This window comes from Osmerus eperlanus, chromosome 18, assembly GCF_963692335.1.
Source record: "Osmerus eperlanus chromosome 18, fOsmEpe2.1, whole genome shotgun sequence".
Taxonomy (NCBI): Eukaryota; Metazoa; Chordata; class Actinopteri; order Osmeriformes; family Osmeridae; genus Osmerus; species Osmerus eperlanus.
The window spans coordinates 3,841,697-3,862,065 of record NC_085035.1 but is presented as its reverse complement, the minus strand read 5'-3'; the positions used below and the strand labels follow the sequence as shown (position 1 = coordinate 3,862,065).

At 53.0% G+C, this 20,369-nt stretch overlaps 1 protein-coding gene across 2 annotated transcripts in view; it reads right to left on the bottom strand.

The window, feature by feature from the left end:
- The window catches only part of sfswap (splicing factor SWAP), a 54,488-nt gene that overhangs the window by 21,159 nt on the left and 12,960 nt on the right, over window positions 1-20,369 (bottom strand). For both annotated transcript variants that reach the window (XM_062484018.1, XM_062484020.1), the window contains exons 8-13: window positions 17,830-18,094; window positions 17,339-17,512; window positions 17,157-17,250; window positions 6,797-6,878; window positions 6,007-6,246; window positions 3,172-3,365 (exon numbers count right to left, since the gene is read on the bottom strand). In XM_062484018.1, coding sequence (XP_062340002.1) covers window positions 3,172-3,365; window positions 6,007-6,246; window positions 6,797-6,878; window positions 17,157-17,250; window positions 17,339-17,512; window positions 17,830-18,094 — 1,049 coding nt within the window. The remainder of the gene's footprint in view (window positions 1-3,171; window positions 3,366-6,006; window positions 6,247-6,796; window positions 6,879-17,156; window positions 17,251-17,338; window positions 17,513-17,829; window positions 18,095-20,369) is intronic.

Below are 20,369 nucleotides of genomic sequence, written 5' to 3'. Positions count from 1 at the left end.
AAACATGACTCACTGGTTTCTTTCTGCCCTATCTGCTTTTCTAAATGTTTATTTGTGTGTGTGTGTGTGTGGGGGGGGGGGGGGGGGGGGGGGGAGAGGAGGTAGGCGGTGCCTGGATCCTTTCTAAAGCCAGTCAGCTCCTCTGTGTTCCTGACGAACCCCGGTCACAGACACGGCTCCCAGATGAAACGTTTCCTCACAAAGGGGACCTGAATCCCCTTTCATGCGTCGGCCGCCTGTGCCGTCGCAACTCTCATCCGCGTAGGCCGGGGGGGCCAGGCAAGCCAGAACACTTCACACCAATGTTCCATACGTCTCAAGTATGTTCTCTTGCGGGTTTTTGAGATGCGACGTCTTCATTGGGTCGTGTAAAGCGTCACGATTTCCCAATTAAACCGGACTGAACTTCCGGAAGAAGACCTCAAGCACCAAACTCCCCGACGACGCAACGCTCTCACGCCATCTTACATGCGTGTCCTGGCTGAACGCGTTCTACACGCGTGTCACGGACAGCCGGCAGGGAATAACCCGAGGAGACAAGCTCCGCCCAGCCACACCTGGCAAAGGCGGGTGTCCTTCCCCAGTCTCCGGGCAGCTATTGGGCGAACATGAGAGGGATCTGTCGAAGCCCATTACGTGTAGGCACACGGTCCCGACATCAAACGCCCTCTCTCAGGGTCTCAGTCGGCGCCGGAGAGGGTCAAAGCTGGAGAGGAAGAGAGCCGGGAGTTGGCCAACGGTTCGAAGAGATCCCTGTATTGTTTGGGGAAGGGGTTTGTCTTTTTGAGGACCTGGAAATCAAAAAGACATACCTCCGAGCCTACCGTGTTGCTCCTGTGAGCTTTTGGCCAGCCCCTCTCTCTCAGGCATGGGCAGATTCACCGACTGCACAAACAAGTCATGAATCACAATAACCACATCGCTCGTACAGTGCCCGCAGCACACAGCAGGGTCTTTGACAGTGCGTGTCCATTACTTTAGGGGGGGGGGTGGTTTTCACCAACTCACGCCCACACAGCCCTGTGTGTCGAACACACAGGGCTATTTAAGAGCGCCTGTCCACAGCGTATTTAAGAGCGCCTGTCCTCTTCCCCCCCCCACACAAAAAAAAACTGGTCTAAGAAACTAGAGCTATGGAAGACCTTAATTGAGTGAGTAAGAAAGGGAGATATATAGAGAGAGAGATAGAGAGACCTTTTTAGGGAAAACGCCCTCAAACGAGCACGCCGTGCATCAGGAGTGGAGGCGCGGGCGACCCGAGTTGAAGACGTCGCGTTTGGGCCCCCGTTGCCTGGAAGCCCCTCCAGAGAGAGAGATTTACGAGCCGCTTCGCCGCCGTAAACCCTAAGGGTTAGGCTGAGCACTTCCTGGTGCTTGGCCCGCATCGCCCCGCCACTCAAATCAGCCCCGTTTGACGAGGGGGCATAAACGGCTTTTATTCGCGCAGAGACACAACTTGGCAGGGACGCCACGGCGGCGGGGGATGGCCAGAGGTTTTGTTGTTTTGTTCAGCGGGGGTTGGGGGGGGGTGGGGGGATGGAGGGGGTTGTAAAAACCAACGGGGCGCTTTCGCTGCGGGTTACGATGGGGCTGGGATCAGCAGGGTGGACCCGTGGCGGCGGGGGGGCGGGGGGGGTGCGAGGGCCGAACGGACCGCCTGGGCTGGGAGACAGGAGAGGTCTCCAACACGGGGGTCAAACAGCCTCGCCCTCCCAGTGATCGGCGCCCCCTCAGATCTACGGATCCATTCCAAGATGGCCGCGTGTTCTCCCGAACAACATTCTATCCTTCAGAAGTGCCGTTTGAACGCCTGGGGGGGGGGGGGGGTCTGAAGGCGAGATATTTGAAACGCAGCGTGGCTCGAGGATGCGGACTGAAACATCCCATCAAACGAAGCCACTAAAAGCACACATTTGGCATTTTGAAATCCCTTTTCTTTTTCTTTTTTTTCAAGCCTGTGGGTACAGCCACATCTGAGGAGATAACAGGTGCTCTGATACCATGGAAGAGAACATGGAATACCACTGCTGGAGGATGTTCTCCCCTGATAGAGAACTCCCTGGGGAGGTGGAGGGGAGGAGGGGGGGAGACAGGAAGGGAAAGCCACTCTGAAATCCCCCAAGGCCAATGGCTGGTTGGTTAAATGTCTGATTCCACAAATTACACCCACCACTGGCCTTGGTGATGCGAGGCACAGATAAGATAAACCAACCTTGCGCCGTCACGAAGGAGGTTGGGACGTGGACACACACTAAAACACACAGACAGCCCAACACGCACACACACACACACACACACACACACACACAAACCTCGCGACACGTCGAGCCAATTCGACGGCGACTGGGTGGGAAAGAGTTTAAGATCCGGAAGGGGAACAGCGGCAGAAATCTGATAACCACTTTGGCGTTGTTGATCATTAAAGTCGGGGGTTGGAGACTGGGCAACAACAGCAGGGCCGGTCCCAACACAGTGCCTCGCCGCATCGATCCACAACAACAGCTCACTCGACTGTGGCCGAGCACAAACCCCCAGCAGGCGAGGGCTTATCTTGCTGATGCACTGGGTTGTGTGTGTGTGTGTGTGTGTGTGTGTCGGAGCTGCACTGTGGGGCTCGACGTCTGGGCTTGGGCGCGAGTTTGAGGAAGGTCTGCGATTAATAACTGGATCTGTGTTGTGCGTACATCACAGCCCGGGTCGTTCCCGAGCGGATCGACGCGATTGCGTGTTCCGGAGGGGGGGGGGGGGGGGGAGGTGACGGAGCGTGAACACGTCAGCATGCAGACACACACCGCCGGGCAAACAGGCAGCCCCGCACACTGCTTTCCACACACACACGCGCACACATACATGCACGCAGCTGCAATCCGCCTGGGAGTCTCTATTACTGTCAGCAGCGCCAATTAAAGTCTGCTCCTCGCTCAGGTTGATGATGACGAAGAGGCTCCATTAGGAACCAGACATTCATCTCCGCGTGGTCTGCCTCGTGGAGAGGGGTTTCCGGCGCTACGCGCAAACGCACCCACACGCGCATGCACGCAAACACACACATGCGCAAGAAACACACACTCACCCCCCCCCCCCCCCCCGCCCCCTACCCAGAGAGCCAGCGCCCGCCGGGCGCTCTTGCGGGACCCGACCCCCCCCCCCCCCCCCCCCGGCCAGACTGACCTCCCGCGTCAGAAGGGCGTCGTCGGGCGGCCTGGCCTCCGCCTCCCCTGCGAGGGGCTCGCGGAGGGTCTGGAGGAAGAGGGCCGCCTTGCGCTTCCTCTCCGCCTGCAGCTGCTTCTCCTTGGACTCCTTGGAGGCCTGGGCCAGCTTCTCCCTGGCCGCCGCCGCCAGACGGTCCTCCAGGCGCTGCTTGGCTGGAGACAGGGGGAGGGGTGGAGGGCGACAGGGGAGGAGGGTGGCAGTGAGTGAGGGCGATTGACACGGGAACGGCCGTGTGTCAGAGCGCGGCAAGGGGCGAGAACAGGTTCTCGCCCCCCCCGGGGGACTTCCCCTCGGTTGGAGGGGTGAGAGAGAGAGTGGCTGAAAGTGTTGGGGGGCTGGGGAGGGAGTGAAGGGGGGGGGGGGGAGCAGAGAGACAGAGAGAGAGACAGTGAGAGATGGAGACAGAGAGAGAGAGAGAGGTACGTTGGTGTATCTTGGAGGGAAAAGATGAAGGGGGTGAGAGAAGGAGAGAGGCGTTGCGCGCGGCGAGACCCAGAGGGAGGTGAAGCCCAGGGAAGGAGGAGATGGAGAGGGGGATGGCCAGAGGGAGGGGGAGATGGAGAGGGGGATGGCCAGAGGGAGGGGGAGATGGAGAGGGGGATGGCCAGAGGGAGGGGGATGGAGGAGGAGGGGGAGATGGAGGAGGGAGAGATGGAGAGGGATGGAGGAGGAGGGGGAGATGGAGAGGGATGGAGGAGGAGGGGGATGAGGGGAGAGCGAGAGCAGAACAAAAGGCCCACATAAAAGGGGGGGGGGGGGGGAGTGGCTTATGTGCATATCGACTGGATGTTTTACCATCCTGTACGGGGAGAGGTGAAGAGGAGGAGTATTTACCAGACACTTCAGCGTTTGAGCCAGCTCATGTTAACCCAACCCCCCCCCCCCCTCCCCACAGTCTATTGGTTCCTTAGCAATTATTCGAATAGAACCATCCGGGGGGAAAAAAAAGACGAGACACAAGACAGCAACAGGATACGAACACACGAAGAAACCGATGGGAAAACGGAGACAGAGAAATAGATGTGTGTGTGGTAGGGACAGTGAGAACAGCTAAGGACAATGGCTGGATATGAAATGGTAATTTGGTGGTGTGTACTGTATCATTCGAATGGGCCGACGGCCCATTTGCGATCGCCTCAGCCTGCTCATTCAAAGTGCACTCGTTGGGAGATGGAAAACAAGTCATTACGTTACACAACTGCGAACCCCCCCCCCCAGACTAAGAATAGCCTTCCTGCCAAGCCGAATCATACAAGGCAGGATGCGAGCACATCAGGAACAGAACAACTATTGTCGGGGGGGGGGGGGGGGCTGTAATAATGACAGTCTTTAACCTGCACTCAGTGACATGGTAGCTTCGGTCCTTTGTTATACAATGGGAAAATAAATGGTTTTGTTTTTCCACCGTAAAACTTGTTTTGTTCATTCTAGACTGAAGACTTTATTACGTACCCACCCTATAAGTCATCAATTCATAAATAAAAGCAACAAAGGTATCATGGCTTGTTGTATCCACCTGTTGCGCATTCGGTGAATCATAAGACAAATAGTCAAGTTTTGGATTCGATCACCATTATAGGTCCATATTCACAATCCGTTTTATTCACTGAGCAGACGCCTTTACCCAAAGCAATATCAAATATTAAAAACCATTCATTTGACAAAAAAATATAAATAGCCATATTACCACGAGCCTATCAAACAGCCCGCTCCCAATAACCAGGAACGGTTTCACGCATGGAAATAACTCCCTCAAACGAGCCGGTCCACACAAGAGCCACCCTGACACGCTCGCTCCCCACATCAGTAATCACAAGGAGCTGGTGTGCGCCGTTCTCTCAGAGTCCATCAATACAGATTAGGTTTCCTCCTGTATGTGATCGATCTCCTGCCATCTAAGTGAGTTAGGCCTGTGACTGACAGCCTCGCTGCCCACGCAAGAGATCCGTTCCACTGAGCCCTCTCTCCCTCGCTTCGTCATCAACGAGCCAATTACACAGGTGGTCCACTTTGCTGGGCCCTCCGGGGTTAGGGGAGAGCCTGCCTTATTGTCAGACCTCAGGACCCCAAATCACGCCATGCGGAGCATGCGGATTGGAGGGTCTCTGTGTGTGTGTGTGTGTGTGTGTGTAGCAGGAGGTGGGGTTGTGTGTGTGTGTGGGATGCGTGCCTCGAATGCATGCGGAGGATAATGAAACGCCCCCAAGAGGGACACCAGCCTCTCCTACTCCACTTCACTGGTGTGTGTGTGCGCGCGTGCACATACATCTTAATTACGGCTCTAAGGGTGAAATACGACTGAGGCTTTTTACTGTATCGGTTAGGACTTCCTGGAAGCCCCCCCCCCCCCCCCCCCCCCCCGACTCATGATATAAATGTTTACTGTCGTTCACCCCTCCCCTGTCCTTCACCCTCCATACCGGCTCACAGACTTCCCGCCACATCCCTCCCTCTCTGTGTGTGTGTGTGTGATTGAGTGATGTCCTCCCCTGTGTGTGTGTGTGTGATTGAGTGATGTCCTCCCTGTGTGTGTCCGCTCTCCTCCTAGCGAGCGGCAGTGTTAAGGGACGCGGACGCCGCCTCTTGATGGCAGGCGGGGACATTGATGGCCGGGAGAGAGGGAAAACAGAGGGCGCAGAACACACCCACTTAGGTCTGTTTAAGTGCTGCCAATCACAGAGACAGACAGACATGTTTCGACTAAATGGACAGTTAATAAGGCCGACTGATTCGCGGGGGGGGCAAACATACGAAAAGGGAGAAGGTTTTAGAGAGGTGATGGAGCCCGTGTACCTTGTTTGGCCTCGAGCTCCTCCTGAGTGAGGGCGGGCCTCTTCTCCTCGGGCGCCGGGGGCGGGGCCAGCTCCCTGAGAATGGCCTCGGCCCCGCCCATGATGGCCTCCAGCCCCGCCTCCTCCAGCACCTTGTCCGGGTCGTCGTCCGAGTCGTCGTCCAGTCGCACGCGGTTCTTTTCCAGCGGCAGCATGTCGTTCTCTTTGGCCTTGATGGCGAAACAGATCGGCGCGAAGGACCCTGGGTAGTGGGGAGGGGCGGGGGAGAGAGAGTTGATTCAAGGTCTGTCCACGAGGAGTGACAAAACGTAAGTCTGTCCCGTTCACCATGAGCCACTGACCTTCTACCCCAGACAGCATATCATTGATCTGAGGGTTAACTGTCATTACCTCAGACTCGAGGCATGAGTCTGAGCCAGCGAGCGTACTGGCCAGAGAGGGTACTTCATCAAATAGGTCGTTTATTCTGTGACGGCTCTGAATGACGGTGTAGGCATCCATTCCCCACACGCACGCACGCACGCACACACACACACACACACTCCTCCCCGACCTGCTCCCCCCCCTCCCCCATGTCCTCCTCTCCCACTTCCCGCCAAAACCCAACGACGGCGAGAACAATTAAGCGGTGGCGAACGAGAAAGCCGGCGGCCACCCCGGGCGGTTTCATTATCCGAGAGAGAGAGATTCTCTGGGAAATGTCAGCCGTGACGGGCTGGGGGTCTGTGTCCAGGCCGGCCCTGTGCAGAGACCCTGCTTCCAGAAGCCTTGTCGTCAGAGGGGCCCCTTACCTTTAATTAGCTTGGCATCTTTCAGCGGTTTGTCGTCTGCCTCCTCCTCCTCCGGCCCCACGCTGTAGGGATTGGAGGCTCTCTATGACAGGGGGTGGGGTGGGGGGGACAGAGAGAAATAGGAAGGAGAGAGACAGGGAGATGGAGACAGGGGAGAGGGAGGGCGACGGGGCGAGGGAGATGGAGAGAGGGAGGGAGAGACAGGGTTCAAATGTCAGGAAAACCCATTTTCACAGTCACACCACAGACGGGCCCGCGCGCACGCACAAATGTCATGCTCTGTCCGCTATGGACCACAGTGTACATCCTTCAACCCTGGCCACTGAAGGAGGGGTGTCCACGTCCCCCCCGCCCCCGAGGAATACGGACCTGCGCGCCAGAAAAAAAACCTTCAACACGCACCAGTACGCACAGCACCTCGTCTCAATTCACCTCAGGTGCCTCCGGAAGGGCCGTGCTGTAAATGCCCATCAAACACTGACGTACTGAAGAGGGCGAGAGAGCCGCATGTGGGCCAGGAAAAGGAGACGGGAGAGAGGGGAAGCTCTTCATAGCGTCCCCCCGCTCATTTCCTTAAGGATGACAGACTAGACACTGATAATAGGGCTCCGTATATGTATTACACTGTGATTGCCGGGCAACAGGTCAGGAGAGGTGAGCCGCAACACCTCCCCTCGTGATGGGTACGAGTTTCCACCTGCCGGCGTCCTCATCTGACAGACAATTGACTGGAGAGATGTATGAGAGGGGGGGGGGGGGTGGGAGGAGGGAGGGAGGACACGGGAGAGACAGGAGAGAGAGACAGGAGAGAGAGACAGGAGAGAGAGACAGGAGAGAGGGAGGGAGAAGCGAGAGAGAGGGAAGGGAGGAGAAAAGATTTTTTTGGTGTGTTGCTAATGGAGGTTTTTCAATATTTTACAGTTCTATTAAGAAAGTGTCGCGCGGCCCTCCAGAACGGCCCTCAGTGGGATATTGGAGGTCAGGAGACCATTAGCCCCGCCAAGAATCAGTCTCACTCCAGATGAGCCAGTATGACGGGGCGACAGAGAGCCAGATGAGATTCGCGCCCGGCTTTCCACGCCACCCCTCAGGAATGAAACATGAACGAGGGGACAGAGGAAGAGAGATGCACAAGTACATGAAAGCACAAACGGAAAGCTTAAATACACATTCCACATCTATCGACAAAAGAGGAGTTCCAATTCCGAGCGGGATTTAAAAGGGGCTACGATAGGAAGGAGAAAATTATTTGGACATAAACGAGAAGGGAAAAAAAAATCACCATGCAATCTTTCAGAGGTACGTGCCGGTTGACATGGCAACGCCGGTCCTTGGCAAATTAACCCTCCCGTACGACTGGACTGTACGTCTTCGTACAGCGTGAGCATTCTATACATTCCATGCATCTGGTCTGTTGATCTGCTGCATTCCATGACAGATCCTGCCACGGCAAACGTCTTCATCACAGCCCAGATACCCAGCCACGCGACGCGTTCCCCTGTCTCATTACGGCTCCCAAACGCACCCTGACACGCCGCCAATGAGGAGAGGCAACACCATGAGATAATTTTGCATCACACGCGAGTGGGCAGGCATGATATGATTAGTGTGTGCGTTTGTGTGTAGGGTGTGTGTGTGTGTAGTATGTGTGTGTGTGTAGGGTGTGTGTGTGTGTGTGTGTAGGGTGTGTGTGTGTGTGTAGGGTGTGTGTGTGTGTGTAGGGTGTGTGAGACAGACTCACCGGCTGGAAGAGTGGGTGGCTGACAGGGGGAATGCACGAAGACGATGGTCAGGAACAAATGTCGGAAGGCTCTAATGGACACGTGGATGGTCGGCGTCAGGGGAGACTAAGGTAAAGCCAGCCCACACGCACCACCTCCACTCATAACGCATGATCAGAGATGGCGTGGTCAGTGATATTACCATGAGGCCCGGCCTCAGCACTCATCGGGGTGCTTGGTCACGGTCGACTGCCTCCGCCGGTCCAGAGAGCCGCGGCCACTGGGAGCACAGGCAGCCTTTATCAATCCACATCTGCAGGGCATCTCTACCGCTCGTATCAGCCCTGAGCAGTGGAAATCCAGCGCCTGGCGTAGTTAGATAACCAGAACAGCGCAGTGGCTTTACAGACACAAACACTGCTCTTTGCCCTCCCTGGTAAGCTTCCGAGAGGAGGGAGGATCAAAACAACGTCAAAAATGATGATTCAGGCCACGCTAGAGTGAGAAAACCTCCAGAAATGCAATTCGGAATGTTGAAGGCCCTTTCTGACAATTCAGTAGTAGTTAAACAACGCTCGCAACACAGAAAGGAAGGATTTGACAATGTACGTGAGGGCGAAACTCTCCCCAAAATAAGCCTCTGGCAAAGATTTTGAAAAGTAACTGCTGGAAGTGATGAGAGTTGAGGTTTGAACTCGGTTTTACAGCGGCTCAATCTTCACCGATCCTTGAGAGTTTGTTTTGATGTCAAGTTGGGAAGTTATGAGAGCATTCATGTTACATCTGCAATTTGTTCGTATAAGTCACATTTTTCCAGAAAGATTGGGAGCTGCATCGGAGAAAGCAATCCAAAAAACATCTCAAACAATGTGAAACTGACTTTTAGCTGGGAACTGAGAAAATTAACATGAAACATTAAAATGGTGAGACAAAATGCTTTTGGGAGAAGTTAATCTGTAACAAATAAACACAGGGGGGAGTTCATCTGGTATTCCTGCCGTGCACTCGCTAACAATGCAAAATAAGATACATCAGCTTCCTGTTCCAGTTGAATTGACCCAAATCAAGTCGCCTAATCAGCGGTGCTACGCTACAGCACACCACTAAATACAAGGCAGGGCTCGTTTCTCCACCCCCCATATGACCCTGCCCTCACATGGCCCTGGTCTGGCCACAGTAGACTAGCACTCACGTGACCCTGGTCTGGCCACAGTAGACTAGCACTCACGTGGCCCTGGTCTGGCCACAGTAGACTAGCACTCACGTGGCCCTGGTCTGGCCACAGTAGACTAGCACTCACATGGCCCTGGTCTGGCCACAGTAGACTAGCACTCACATGGCCCTGGTCTGGCCACAGTAGACTAGCACTCACATGGCCCTGGTCTGGCCACAGTAGACTAGCACTCACATGGCCCTGGTCTGGCCACAGTAGACTAGCACTCACATGGCCCTGGTCTGGCCACAGTAGACTAGCACTCACATGGCCCTGGTCTGGCCACAGTAGACTAGCACTCACATGGCCCTGGTCTGGCCACAGTAGACTAGCACTCACATGGCCCTGGTCTGGCCACAGTAGACTAGCACTCACATGGCCCTGGTCTGGCCACAGTAGACTAGCACTCACATGACCCTGGTCTGGCCACAGTAGACTAGCACTCACATGGCCCTGGTCTGTGTAGACCTCAAAGAGCAAGGCAGCACTTTCCACGACCCTCACACAGGGATGACCCTCACACCCCCATCTCGCCCAGCAGGCATCGTGGAGCCTGAGGGGAGCCTGGAGGAGCAGGAGGTGTGGCTACACCTCGGAGTGGGGGGGCACAGTGGGAAGGTGGGAAAAGCACAGACAAAACAGAAAGAGGCTCCTCGAGAGAGAGATCGTGTCAGAGAGAGATTGTGTGTGTGAGAGAGAGAGAGAGAAATAAGGGTTGGAGGGGTTCTGAATCACTTCTGTTCAAGAATGGAAGCTGTCGTCACACTCTCCATCAAAGGGGAACACCTACATTCACGTGCACACATGTGCACACACACACACTCGTGCACACACACACACACACACACACACACACACACACGTACACACACACCAGGAGCAGAGCAGTCCGCTGTGTGGCAAACCAAGCTTTAAAGTCAGACAGGCAGGTGGACGGACGGATGGCCAGAAAGGGGTGATGAATAGATCTTTGTCGTGGGAAAAAGAAGTGAAGAAAAAGAGGAGGGAGGCAGGTATGGGGTGATTAGTCACAGCTCTCTCTCCAGAGCACTGGCATTGAGAACGAAAGGATCTGACTTATAGTGAGGAGGAGAAAGAAAAAGAGAGAAAACGAGCGGAAAAAAAAAGTTGTAAGGAAGTGTAAAGCCGAGTACACACAATCGTGCCTCCAGGAAGCCCTCTTGAAAAATAAAATCCAATGTTTCCTTTGAACGAGACAAAGCAGACCTACGTGAAGAAGGGGAGCGATATTGGCACCGGCTGCTTCGCCCCCGTCCCTGTGGGAGTGAGTGGGCAGTGAGTGGGAAGGCAGACACTGCGGAGCGCCTGGCCCCTCCGGGCAAGACGCTCCGTCGCCAGGCAAGCGCGGTCGTCCGCTGCCCCGGCAAGGAGACACCAAAGTCAGCCGTGCAAAGCAGGCGCAGCCGGGCGCCCCGACCGGAGAGGTGAGCCGCCGCTGGGAGGGGATCGAAGGCGCGCAGCGGAGCTCTTCATCGGAGAGCTCCGAAAGCTCGGGGTAAAGACGGACGCAGCGTGGGGCTCCCGCTAGAAAGAACCGGAACTGCCCTCCGGCGGTGCACTGTGGGGGGGGGGGGAAGTAATGAGAGCGCGTCTGCATATCAGGGATTGTGCCTGTGTGCGCGCTTGTGCTCTGCGACATACACACCCAGACGAGCAATCTCAAGAGCGTCTCGAGCCTCAGGTGGTCGGCTACTCGCGCGGCCGAGCTCGCAGCGAGAACACGTCGCCGACCTCGCTAATTGATGGCGTCTGCCTTCGCGCGACGTCCACAAAGACGGGAGGCTCTTAGAGGATTGCGAATCGACGACGCGTCGAATCGCACGTCGATACCAGCGCTAAATTGTCGCATGACGGGCATGTTGCGCAACATTCACATTAAAAATTGATACATTTCCCCCCTAGCCTTAGAGAAGCATATTCACTGCAGCAACCCATACTGAGCAGAGCATCCACTCACATTAGTAGCCCCCTGAATCCAATTATGTAGAAAAACCAAGGAAAAAATATATTTCCCGTGCGCGGGAAAGAGAAAGAACCTGACACAGAAAACCTGATTTTTTTTTTTCTTCCTCAGACTGATTGTGAGATGAATAGGCTACCAGAAGTGTTTTTTTTTTTTCTTTTCTTTAATTCTTAATGCGCACCTACACCGGTCTGTTGGGGAGAATGGAGCAGCCATGCTCGGGGATAAAAACAAAAACCAACCAGGAAACGTTCATTTACCAAGGTAACAGGAGCACAATAATATAGCGTTGCTCGAGAAATGGGGAGTTGAGCTGGGAATTCAGTATGCAGACACCTAAGAAAAACAGCATACCATTATCTACCCTTTATTGTTATTATCAAGGAGGCAGGGGGGGGGGATATTAAACTTCATTTTACCTTTGTTGTCATCTAAAAGCATCGAGTCACAATTGCGAGCGAAAGCCCTTTCTCCACCTCCTAACAAGGTCCCCATGCTTTCAAATTAAACGGTAACAACATTTACTTAATGAGCCACTCAAATCTTGTTCGTGCTTTAATACAATTTATTTCTTCCCCTTTTGCATAAATAATAAAAAAGAGATTCCTCCCTGTTTGCCGTTTGAATAGGAGCCAATTACGGGCCGGCTCCTCACTCTACTAAGGGCCTGAAAGCCCGTGGACGCTTTTCATTAGGTCTGACGGGAGCGGACGTAATTCCAGCATAACACAGAGATAGCTGCCAAACCACCAGGCTGAAGCTATCACCGCCATCAGTGGCTGAAGAAGTCATTTTCTTTCCACAGGGAAACGGAGCGCAAACACACAGAGAGAGAGAGAGAGAGAGAGAGAGAGAGAGAGAGAGAGAGAGAGAGAGAGAGAGAGAGAGAGAGAGAGAGAGAGAGAGAGAGAGAGAGAGAGAGAGAGGATCCCATAAAAGCCTGTTCTACACTCTTTGGAAAGTATTGTGAAAACGCCCCGCGTCAAGCTCAAAACCTGCCGATTACATTTCAGCACGCGAGAGAGAAACTCCGAATAACAAGGATTGATTGGCCTGTCGAAGTTCGCTGGAATGTCAAACGTTAGTTTTAGACCAACACCTGCTCCAAGAAGCGTGAGCGCGCTGGGAAAGTGGCAGAACGTTTTAACGAGGAGTATTACTCTTGACACCACGTTCACGGTTATGCTCCTGACATCATAACATTATTTCATGCATAAGAATAATTTCACACACTGGGGAGTTGAGGGTGGGAATCTAATGAAAGAACACGGCTTTTAGCTCCCAGTGAAACAAATGTGTGTCCTCCAGTGTCGCTAAATCCATGGGACAACAGATCAGCGTCCAGATTATTCTCTTGTCCTTTCCCTGAACCCACTCTCCATTTCCAATCCACTATTCATCCACTCCGACCACATCAGAACCAGGGGGAGTCCTAATGCCCCTCCGGGCCGTTTGCGTTCAGTAGGATCATCAGATCCTATCCTGAATCAGGCTGTGGTTGTAAAACCCAACGTCTGCCCTTTTGAAGGAGACTCTGGGCGCTAGGCATCCTAATTTAGCGGAGCTCGCATGATCCGATTCAGTGGCTCTGGAATGACTACGGCTATGGAACTGCGAAGGTGATTCCACTGTAGGCGCGACGGCCGCAGGAAGAAGCGAGGAGGAGATGGTGTCGGGGGTTAGGCGGCACTCCGTGGAAAGCGATAACGTCTGTGATCCGAGGGGGTCGATAAACGTGACGGCGCTCGCTGGATTAGGTGCTTCTGAAAACGTTCGGTCGGAATCTCAAGCGGGGGTCATGCCAAACATGAAACACAGTCACCGCAATCATCACCCCTACTCCCCCCACCACCACCCTCCTAGGTGAGCGTGGCTGTGTGGCCAGTTCCAGATAGTCACACAGCAGTCGGGCGTCTCTGACCAACCGGATTGCAGCGTGACGGCGTCCCTCTGTTGCCACGGTAGCTAATTGGGCAGGATCTCTCATGTCAGAGGAGACACAGTTTGAATGGGTTAACAGGAAGTTCGGCTGAGGCGGCACATGCCGGGAGGCAGGCTAGGACGCCGGCAGGCACGGACGCCGGTCATGTGACCCAAGCTGGCCTGGCGTCAGCGGTCACGGGAGGAAAAGAAAGGACACACGCACAACAGTTAGTGTGGGCTCATTCTGAGACCAAGTCTACAAAACCCCTTCCTCTACATTTCCCCGGCAGGGACTCTATATATCACAATATTGCATCTCAGTCACAGGTGTTATTCCTCTCCCTTGAATAGCTGTGAGATGCTCTCCAAGGGGAGAAAGAGAGAGAGAAAGAGAGAGAGAAAAAGAGACAGAAAGAGAGAGAGAGAGATACAAAGTGAGAAAGAGACAGAGGTGAGAAAGAGTGTGTGAGAGAAAGAGAGAGAGAGATTTTTCCGATTTGGTGATAATCATTCCATCACTAAACTAGGCACAGGCTAAGGATGGTGGAGACACCTGACAGGCTGGTACAGAGGGATGAAACGCCCCCTCCTGCCAGATGGAGGGATAGAGGGGGGGGGGAAAGGGAGGAAGAAGAAGGGGATGAAAAGCAGAGGCATTTAGAATGCCACCAGCTTTAGAAAAGAGGAAGGGTTTTGGAGCGGCAACGTGATTACCGCGGCCTCTGAAAGAAGGATTCGATTTGAAATGATCCACCCGAGACCCACATTCCATCTCTGAAAAGAGTCTGGCCTCATCTCACCTAGCAACAAGCCCCTCCATCCCACGTAAAGAAAACCGAATAAGCCATGACAAAACAACTTAAATCCATCTTATTACACCAAAGAAGACCATAAAACAGACATCCACACAAAAACGGTACTCCGGTACCAAGTCGGTACTCCCCCCAAGAAACGGTACGATACCAGAATTTCTGAAGTGACGGTCGTACCCATACGGAGGGGAGAACTTTCAAACGCTGACAAGCACTGTATCAAAAAATACAATCCACGAAAGGTTGTCGACAAGACAAGTGGATGAGCCCCGTATGGAAATACTTTAGGTGTGAGGCCGATGACAATGACAACATATCCCGAAGCCAATTTGCAAACATCACCATTCAAGTACTTAATGGTTTGCAGCATTCTGCAAATGCAATACCTAACACCGAGGCATACAAAAGGATGGCACAACAGGCTTAACAGATTTTTCACAGAGGCTTTTAGATGACATTGTTTGCCGAAATTTGGGGTTTGGGATGTATACAAGTTCTGTTGAATCCACTTTTTCAAATTCTTACAAATGATGTTCCAAGTCAAGATTTGTATTTTTGAGCTCTACAAATGATCTCTAAGTCATGTGCTGAGTTCGCTTAATGTCTACACTTAGTCCACACAAATATTTTGCCTTAAGGCATACATGCATTGTGATTGTTAATGTTGTGTCGTTGTCGTAAGTACAACCTCAGATATTGTAGGTGACTGTTACTATCAACAAATGAGAGTTGTTCAGTAACCTATTTGAGTTTTTCTGCTTTGGTATCGAAAATGGTATCGAGTACCGTGAAATTTCACGGGTATTGAAATGTTGTTACCGTGAAAACACTAATCCACACACACAGACACGTAACTACCACTAACACAGAAGGGATTAATTTCCTATTAGACAAAATATATCCTATAGTTCCATTCTGGCATTAGTGTTGTTTTAATTGAGATCCCATTTCTAATTAAAGAACTTGAAGCTTAAATCCATCTTGCGCTGCCAATGGCCCTGGTTCTCTAAACGAATTCAACTAGGTGACGTATAGACAATTTATATCCAACAAACAACGTCTGAAAGCCGTTCAACACACAAAAGGGAGGGGGTGGGGAGAAACCAGTCTTCATACGGCCATTCTTCCATTCCCGTCGGTTCATTTCTTTGATGTCCCGCTATTAGCTCAAGCTGCAACGTGCGGGGAATACAAATCAACCACTTGAAGCGGTTGTGAGCAAATGGATTTCTACATGTTTAGCCTTCCTTTTGCGCTCACCCTTGATATTGTTGTTTTTCCTAATATCCGGCGTCAAAGCGCCACCCTCCTACATAGAACCATTAGGAAACACCGGCGGACTGTACATCCGTTAGCTAACGACCAAAAAGAAATGAACGGGGGTCTTTAGTGAGGGGTCCAGAGAGGCGCGCTAGTCGCTAACAGCCCACGCCGCAAACTAAAATGAGACAAACCTTCCCGAGTGAAAGTCAAGGGGATGTGCCCTGCAAAGATAGCCGAATGTGAAATCGCATGCTAACGTTTGGAAATCTTGTTAAGTGTGCTGGGTTGATGGGATAAGCCTGTGTGATGGGGTAGGGCCTAATGGATTTGTAAGAAGACACAAAAAAAAGCTGGCTGGCGAGGCAGGTTTACCATCCCTGGAGAGCAGGGGGGGTGAGGGGGGAGAACATGGGAAGGGCGTCTGGCTCACCTGCCATCCACTGTGTTCTGCTGGGTGTGTGAGGGGGGGAAAAACATCTAGCGGGGACTTGTTCCAAGAAACGAAAAAAGAAAAGGAAAAAGAAGTATGGCATCGCTCTGGATAAGAGCGTCTACTAAATGTAAATGCATCAACGCTAAATGCTTTACTCAGCCTTGGGTTCATTCACACATGTGGCTTTGTTACACTTAAAACCCAAGGCCATTATTCAAATTCCAAAGGAGGAGGGATAATGAAGTAGAGAGAGAGTGAAACAAAGAGGAACTGCAAGAGACAGAATTAGTGTGTTATGACAGAGAGGGGGACAGAGAGAGAGAGAGAGGGGGGGGAACAGAGAGAGAGGGAGAGAGAGAGAGACTGGAGGCTGAACAGGCAGCTCAACAGGTGGGATGGAGACAGCAATCTGTCTCAGACCAGCAAGCGGCCTTGACGAACAACACCAGAGGCAGTCGGGGTGCACTCAAAACAAACCCCTGAACAGCCCTGAAGGGCTGTGTTAAGGAGAAAGCCAAATAGGGGGGGGGGGGTTGAAGATGACTGTTCAAGACTGACTGCGTTGCGCCAGTAAGCCCTGGGCACGCTCTATTAGTGAAGGCTTTTGATCTGTGGACAGTAGGACAGGCTCTTCTCACACACGCACAGTCTTATAACTGTCTGATCTTGGGTATAAAAGCCCTCATGATGCCATGGTACAGCTTTGAAAGAGCTACCTTCTAAACACATGGATGTATAAATAAAAAGAGGCAGCGCTATGCCAATAACAATGAGCCCAACCCCGGGGGGGGGGGGGGGGGGCTGCGCTGAGGGAGAGCAAACCCATAAGGGAGGGAAGGACGACCCCCCCCACACACACACACAAGCGGATGTGCGCACACGCACGGCCTATAGCGGCGTGGTCAGAGATGGCGTGATTGGCCGACGGTAACCACAGACGGTGAAACACAGTGGTTCTCACTCAAATCGGCCGTTTCATTTCGCTACAGTGCTCGCGTTCATTAATAATACCTCTGCCCGGCTGTTTCCCTCCTTCTGCATGAAGTAATGCTTCTTGAACTCGTAATAGGTGTTGTACTGGTTCCAGGACTGCAGGAAGTCGAACCTGTAGAGTGCACAGACGCATACATCAAGCTAACAGGCAGATTGAAGAGAGCAGGCTGCCTGGGGTGTGAGTGGTCATCCGGGCTCACCGAGGGTCGTTCTTGGCGCGGACGCTGGTTTCAAACTTGTCGCCGTTCCTGGCCACGTACTCGGCCAGCTTGTCGATGACGGGCTGGATGTCAGGGGGCGGGGGGATGATGGCTGCGGTTGGGGCCGGGGTTGGGGTTGGAGCAGACAGTGGGGCTGGGGCCTGGGGCTTGGAGCTGACCCAGAAGAGAGGGAGAAGGAAGACGTGTGGTGAGGGAAGGAATGAAAGAAGGGAGTGAGATGCTGAACACTGCATTCCAGCATAACACTGTATACACATACGCATTTTTCTTATCGTTATTCTCTTTTTAATGGTACTTTTTCTCTTTTTGTATTTTTATGCCTACAACGTGTCTGTTGCCTCGCCCCAAGAATTTTGTTGCCCAGGATGTCCGGTCTAATGATGTGCATACGACAAACAAATCTCTCTTTGCCTCTTTTGACAAACAGGTTTCTGATACACCAAAGTTCAACCGCAGGTGTGTCCCCCCACCTGATCTCTGCTACGACAGGGGGCGTGGTGACGGGGGCACGCTGGGGAGGGGCTGCGACCGGAGCTGCTGTGATGATAGGCTCAGGAGGCGGAGGGGGCGTGGTCCCGGGAGGAGGCGGGGCTCCGGTGGAGGAGGCCTGTCCCATCATGCCCGAGGGTAGGGAGCTGTAGTAGGCGTTGGCGTCGATGCCCGGGGGAGGCGGGGCTAAGCAGTAGCTCCCGTCGGGAAGCATACAATACCCATAATACATTGCGGCTACGTTGGCTGCAAAGATAAATGGGGAGGGGAGCATCAATAAACATTTCACAACAACACTTCAGGCGTACATCTGAACAAATGCTCATACATAACTTGCGTGTGTTCTCCATCAGCTAGCAGATATGTGTGTTTGTATAGCATGTGACAGCTTTGGGTATTCAGCCTGCCTCTGTGTGGGAGGGATGTGGCGGATGTACATTCAGGTCTGCCTTCATCACTAATGAGATCTTGGCCCCAGCATAGGCAGAGGCAACGATTAAAGCCAATGCGACGTTGACAGAAATTCAAAATTAAAATAATCTTACGTCTGGATCAATGTCCACTTAATTAAATTTACTGTGAGGGCGGAAGAGGAAAATGGGGACAAAGGATTTTTTATGATTCTTTTCTTCATGTCCCAAGTAATTAGGATCAACCGGTATTCACATTTAAATGGTAATGCTTTACAGGAGGATATTGAAAGCATTAGAGCACCAACACAATAAGGAAACACACAGGGACACACAACCAGTGTACAAAACACGTCTCTAAAACCAGATACAAACACAAGTGCCTTGGTAGGTCATTTCACGCCACAGAGCGAGTCATCGGCTGCTTATAGAAACGCCTCGCTCAAACGTAACTGCATGTGAGCTGCGAGCGTCGGCTCTAAGAGGTGAGAAAGGAGGGACACCTTAACCTTTTAAGGAGTGAGTTCTAAATATTACCGACGCTTCCACCAGAGTGAGTTATTTTTCCAAAACGGAAGCTAGCTAGCTTTAGTTAGCTTCCGTTACCTAGCAACCTAGCATAATACTCGTAGCAATGCTACTACCTGCTAGTGTTACTTGTTAGCCTCCTAATTGTAAATTTTGAAGCCATACTATAGCGTTTGTCATATAGTTTTTGTCTATCGGAAAATAGTCGGTTGGAATGTTCAGAATCACACGTGTGACGGTACTCTGTGGGGCCCGCTTTCGAACGATCACATATGTGTGACGCTACTCCTTAACGGGTTAAACAGACGTTTGAGGCGTGGCAACACGTCGTCGATGGCCGCACGCCAGGCTTCGGCTCGGGCATCTCGGGGGGTGCCCGGGCGTGCTCTTCCACCAGGTGCCCGGGCGTGCTCTTCCACCAGGTGCCCGGGCGTGCTCTTCCACCAGGTGCCCGGGCGTGCTCTTCCACCAGGTGCCCGGGCGTGCTCTTCCACCAGGTGCCCGGGCGTGCTCTTCCACCAGGTGCCCGGGCGTGCTCTTCCACCAGGTGCCCGGGCGTGCTCTTCCACCAGGTGCCCCTGCTGCGGACGCTGGGTACACATCTGCGGCGGGAACAGAGGGAGAGCAGCTGGGGAAGGCAGGAGGATCGTGGCCGGAGGCGTACGTACGTGATGTGGCTCCATCGAGTTCGGACCCCGTCCCTTTTAGCACGCCGTGTTGTCGATTGCATTGCAAACGGACAAGCACGTGTGTGTGTGTGGACATGCATGTATGATGTGTAAATCCATATCTGTAAACAAAAGTGGGCATTCATGTGCCGTGCACTCCCGTGGGACTGTCGAGGAGTCCGGTAGGTAATGGCTGCCGGCAAATTCATATGTTTATCACGGAGGGGGAGTCTTCGCTTTCGTTTCATACATCCGGCATCCACTCAAGGGAGTAAAAAAAGAGGCAAAGTGCGTGAGCTCGCGCTTGTGACAATGCGCCCCCGTCTGCATGTGTGTGGGTGTGCGCGAGTGCGTGTCGCAGCCTGCTGATCAATGATCTGTGCCTTAGACGGCGAAGCGTGCCAAATGAAGATAGGACAGCGGTATGGGGGGGGGGGAGCGAAGTCTGGCCTCTTGAGTCAAATGAGAACGAGGACACTCGGCGCGATATTAACACATTAGTCACCGGACTGGCCGGCATGTCATGACACTTTCCATTCCCCACGTCGGCTGGAAGTGGCATCCTGCAGCGAGAGCCATCGTTTGTGCACTTGATACTCATTTGTACCCTGTTCCGTTTCCCTGGGCGCCAAACAAAGAGATTAGGATTCAGCGACGGATGCTTATCCGCTCCATCGTGCCCCCGCTCGGATAAGACGGAGTCTGAGATGTGGAGAGGAGGAGCGGGGGGAGAGAACGAGAGCGAAAGAGGGGATGAAGGAGAGAGAACCCTGGGACAGAAGAAATGGTGCTCAACATGAATTGTCGGGTGTTGACTGGAGTGAGAGGAACATGCTCGGGGGGGTTCGATCGCCACACACAACCAAATATCAAGGGGCGATGAAAACACCAGGCGCTGTGCGTGCCCCGACAAAG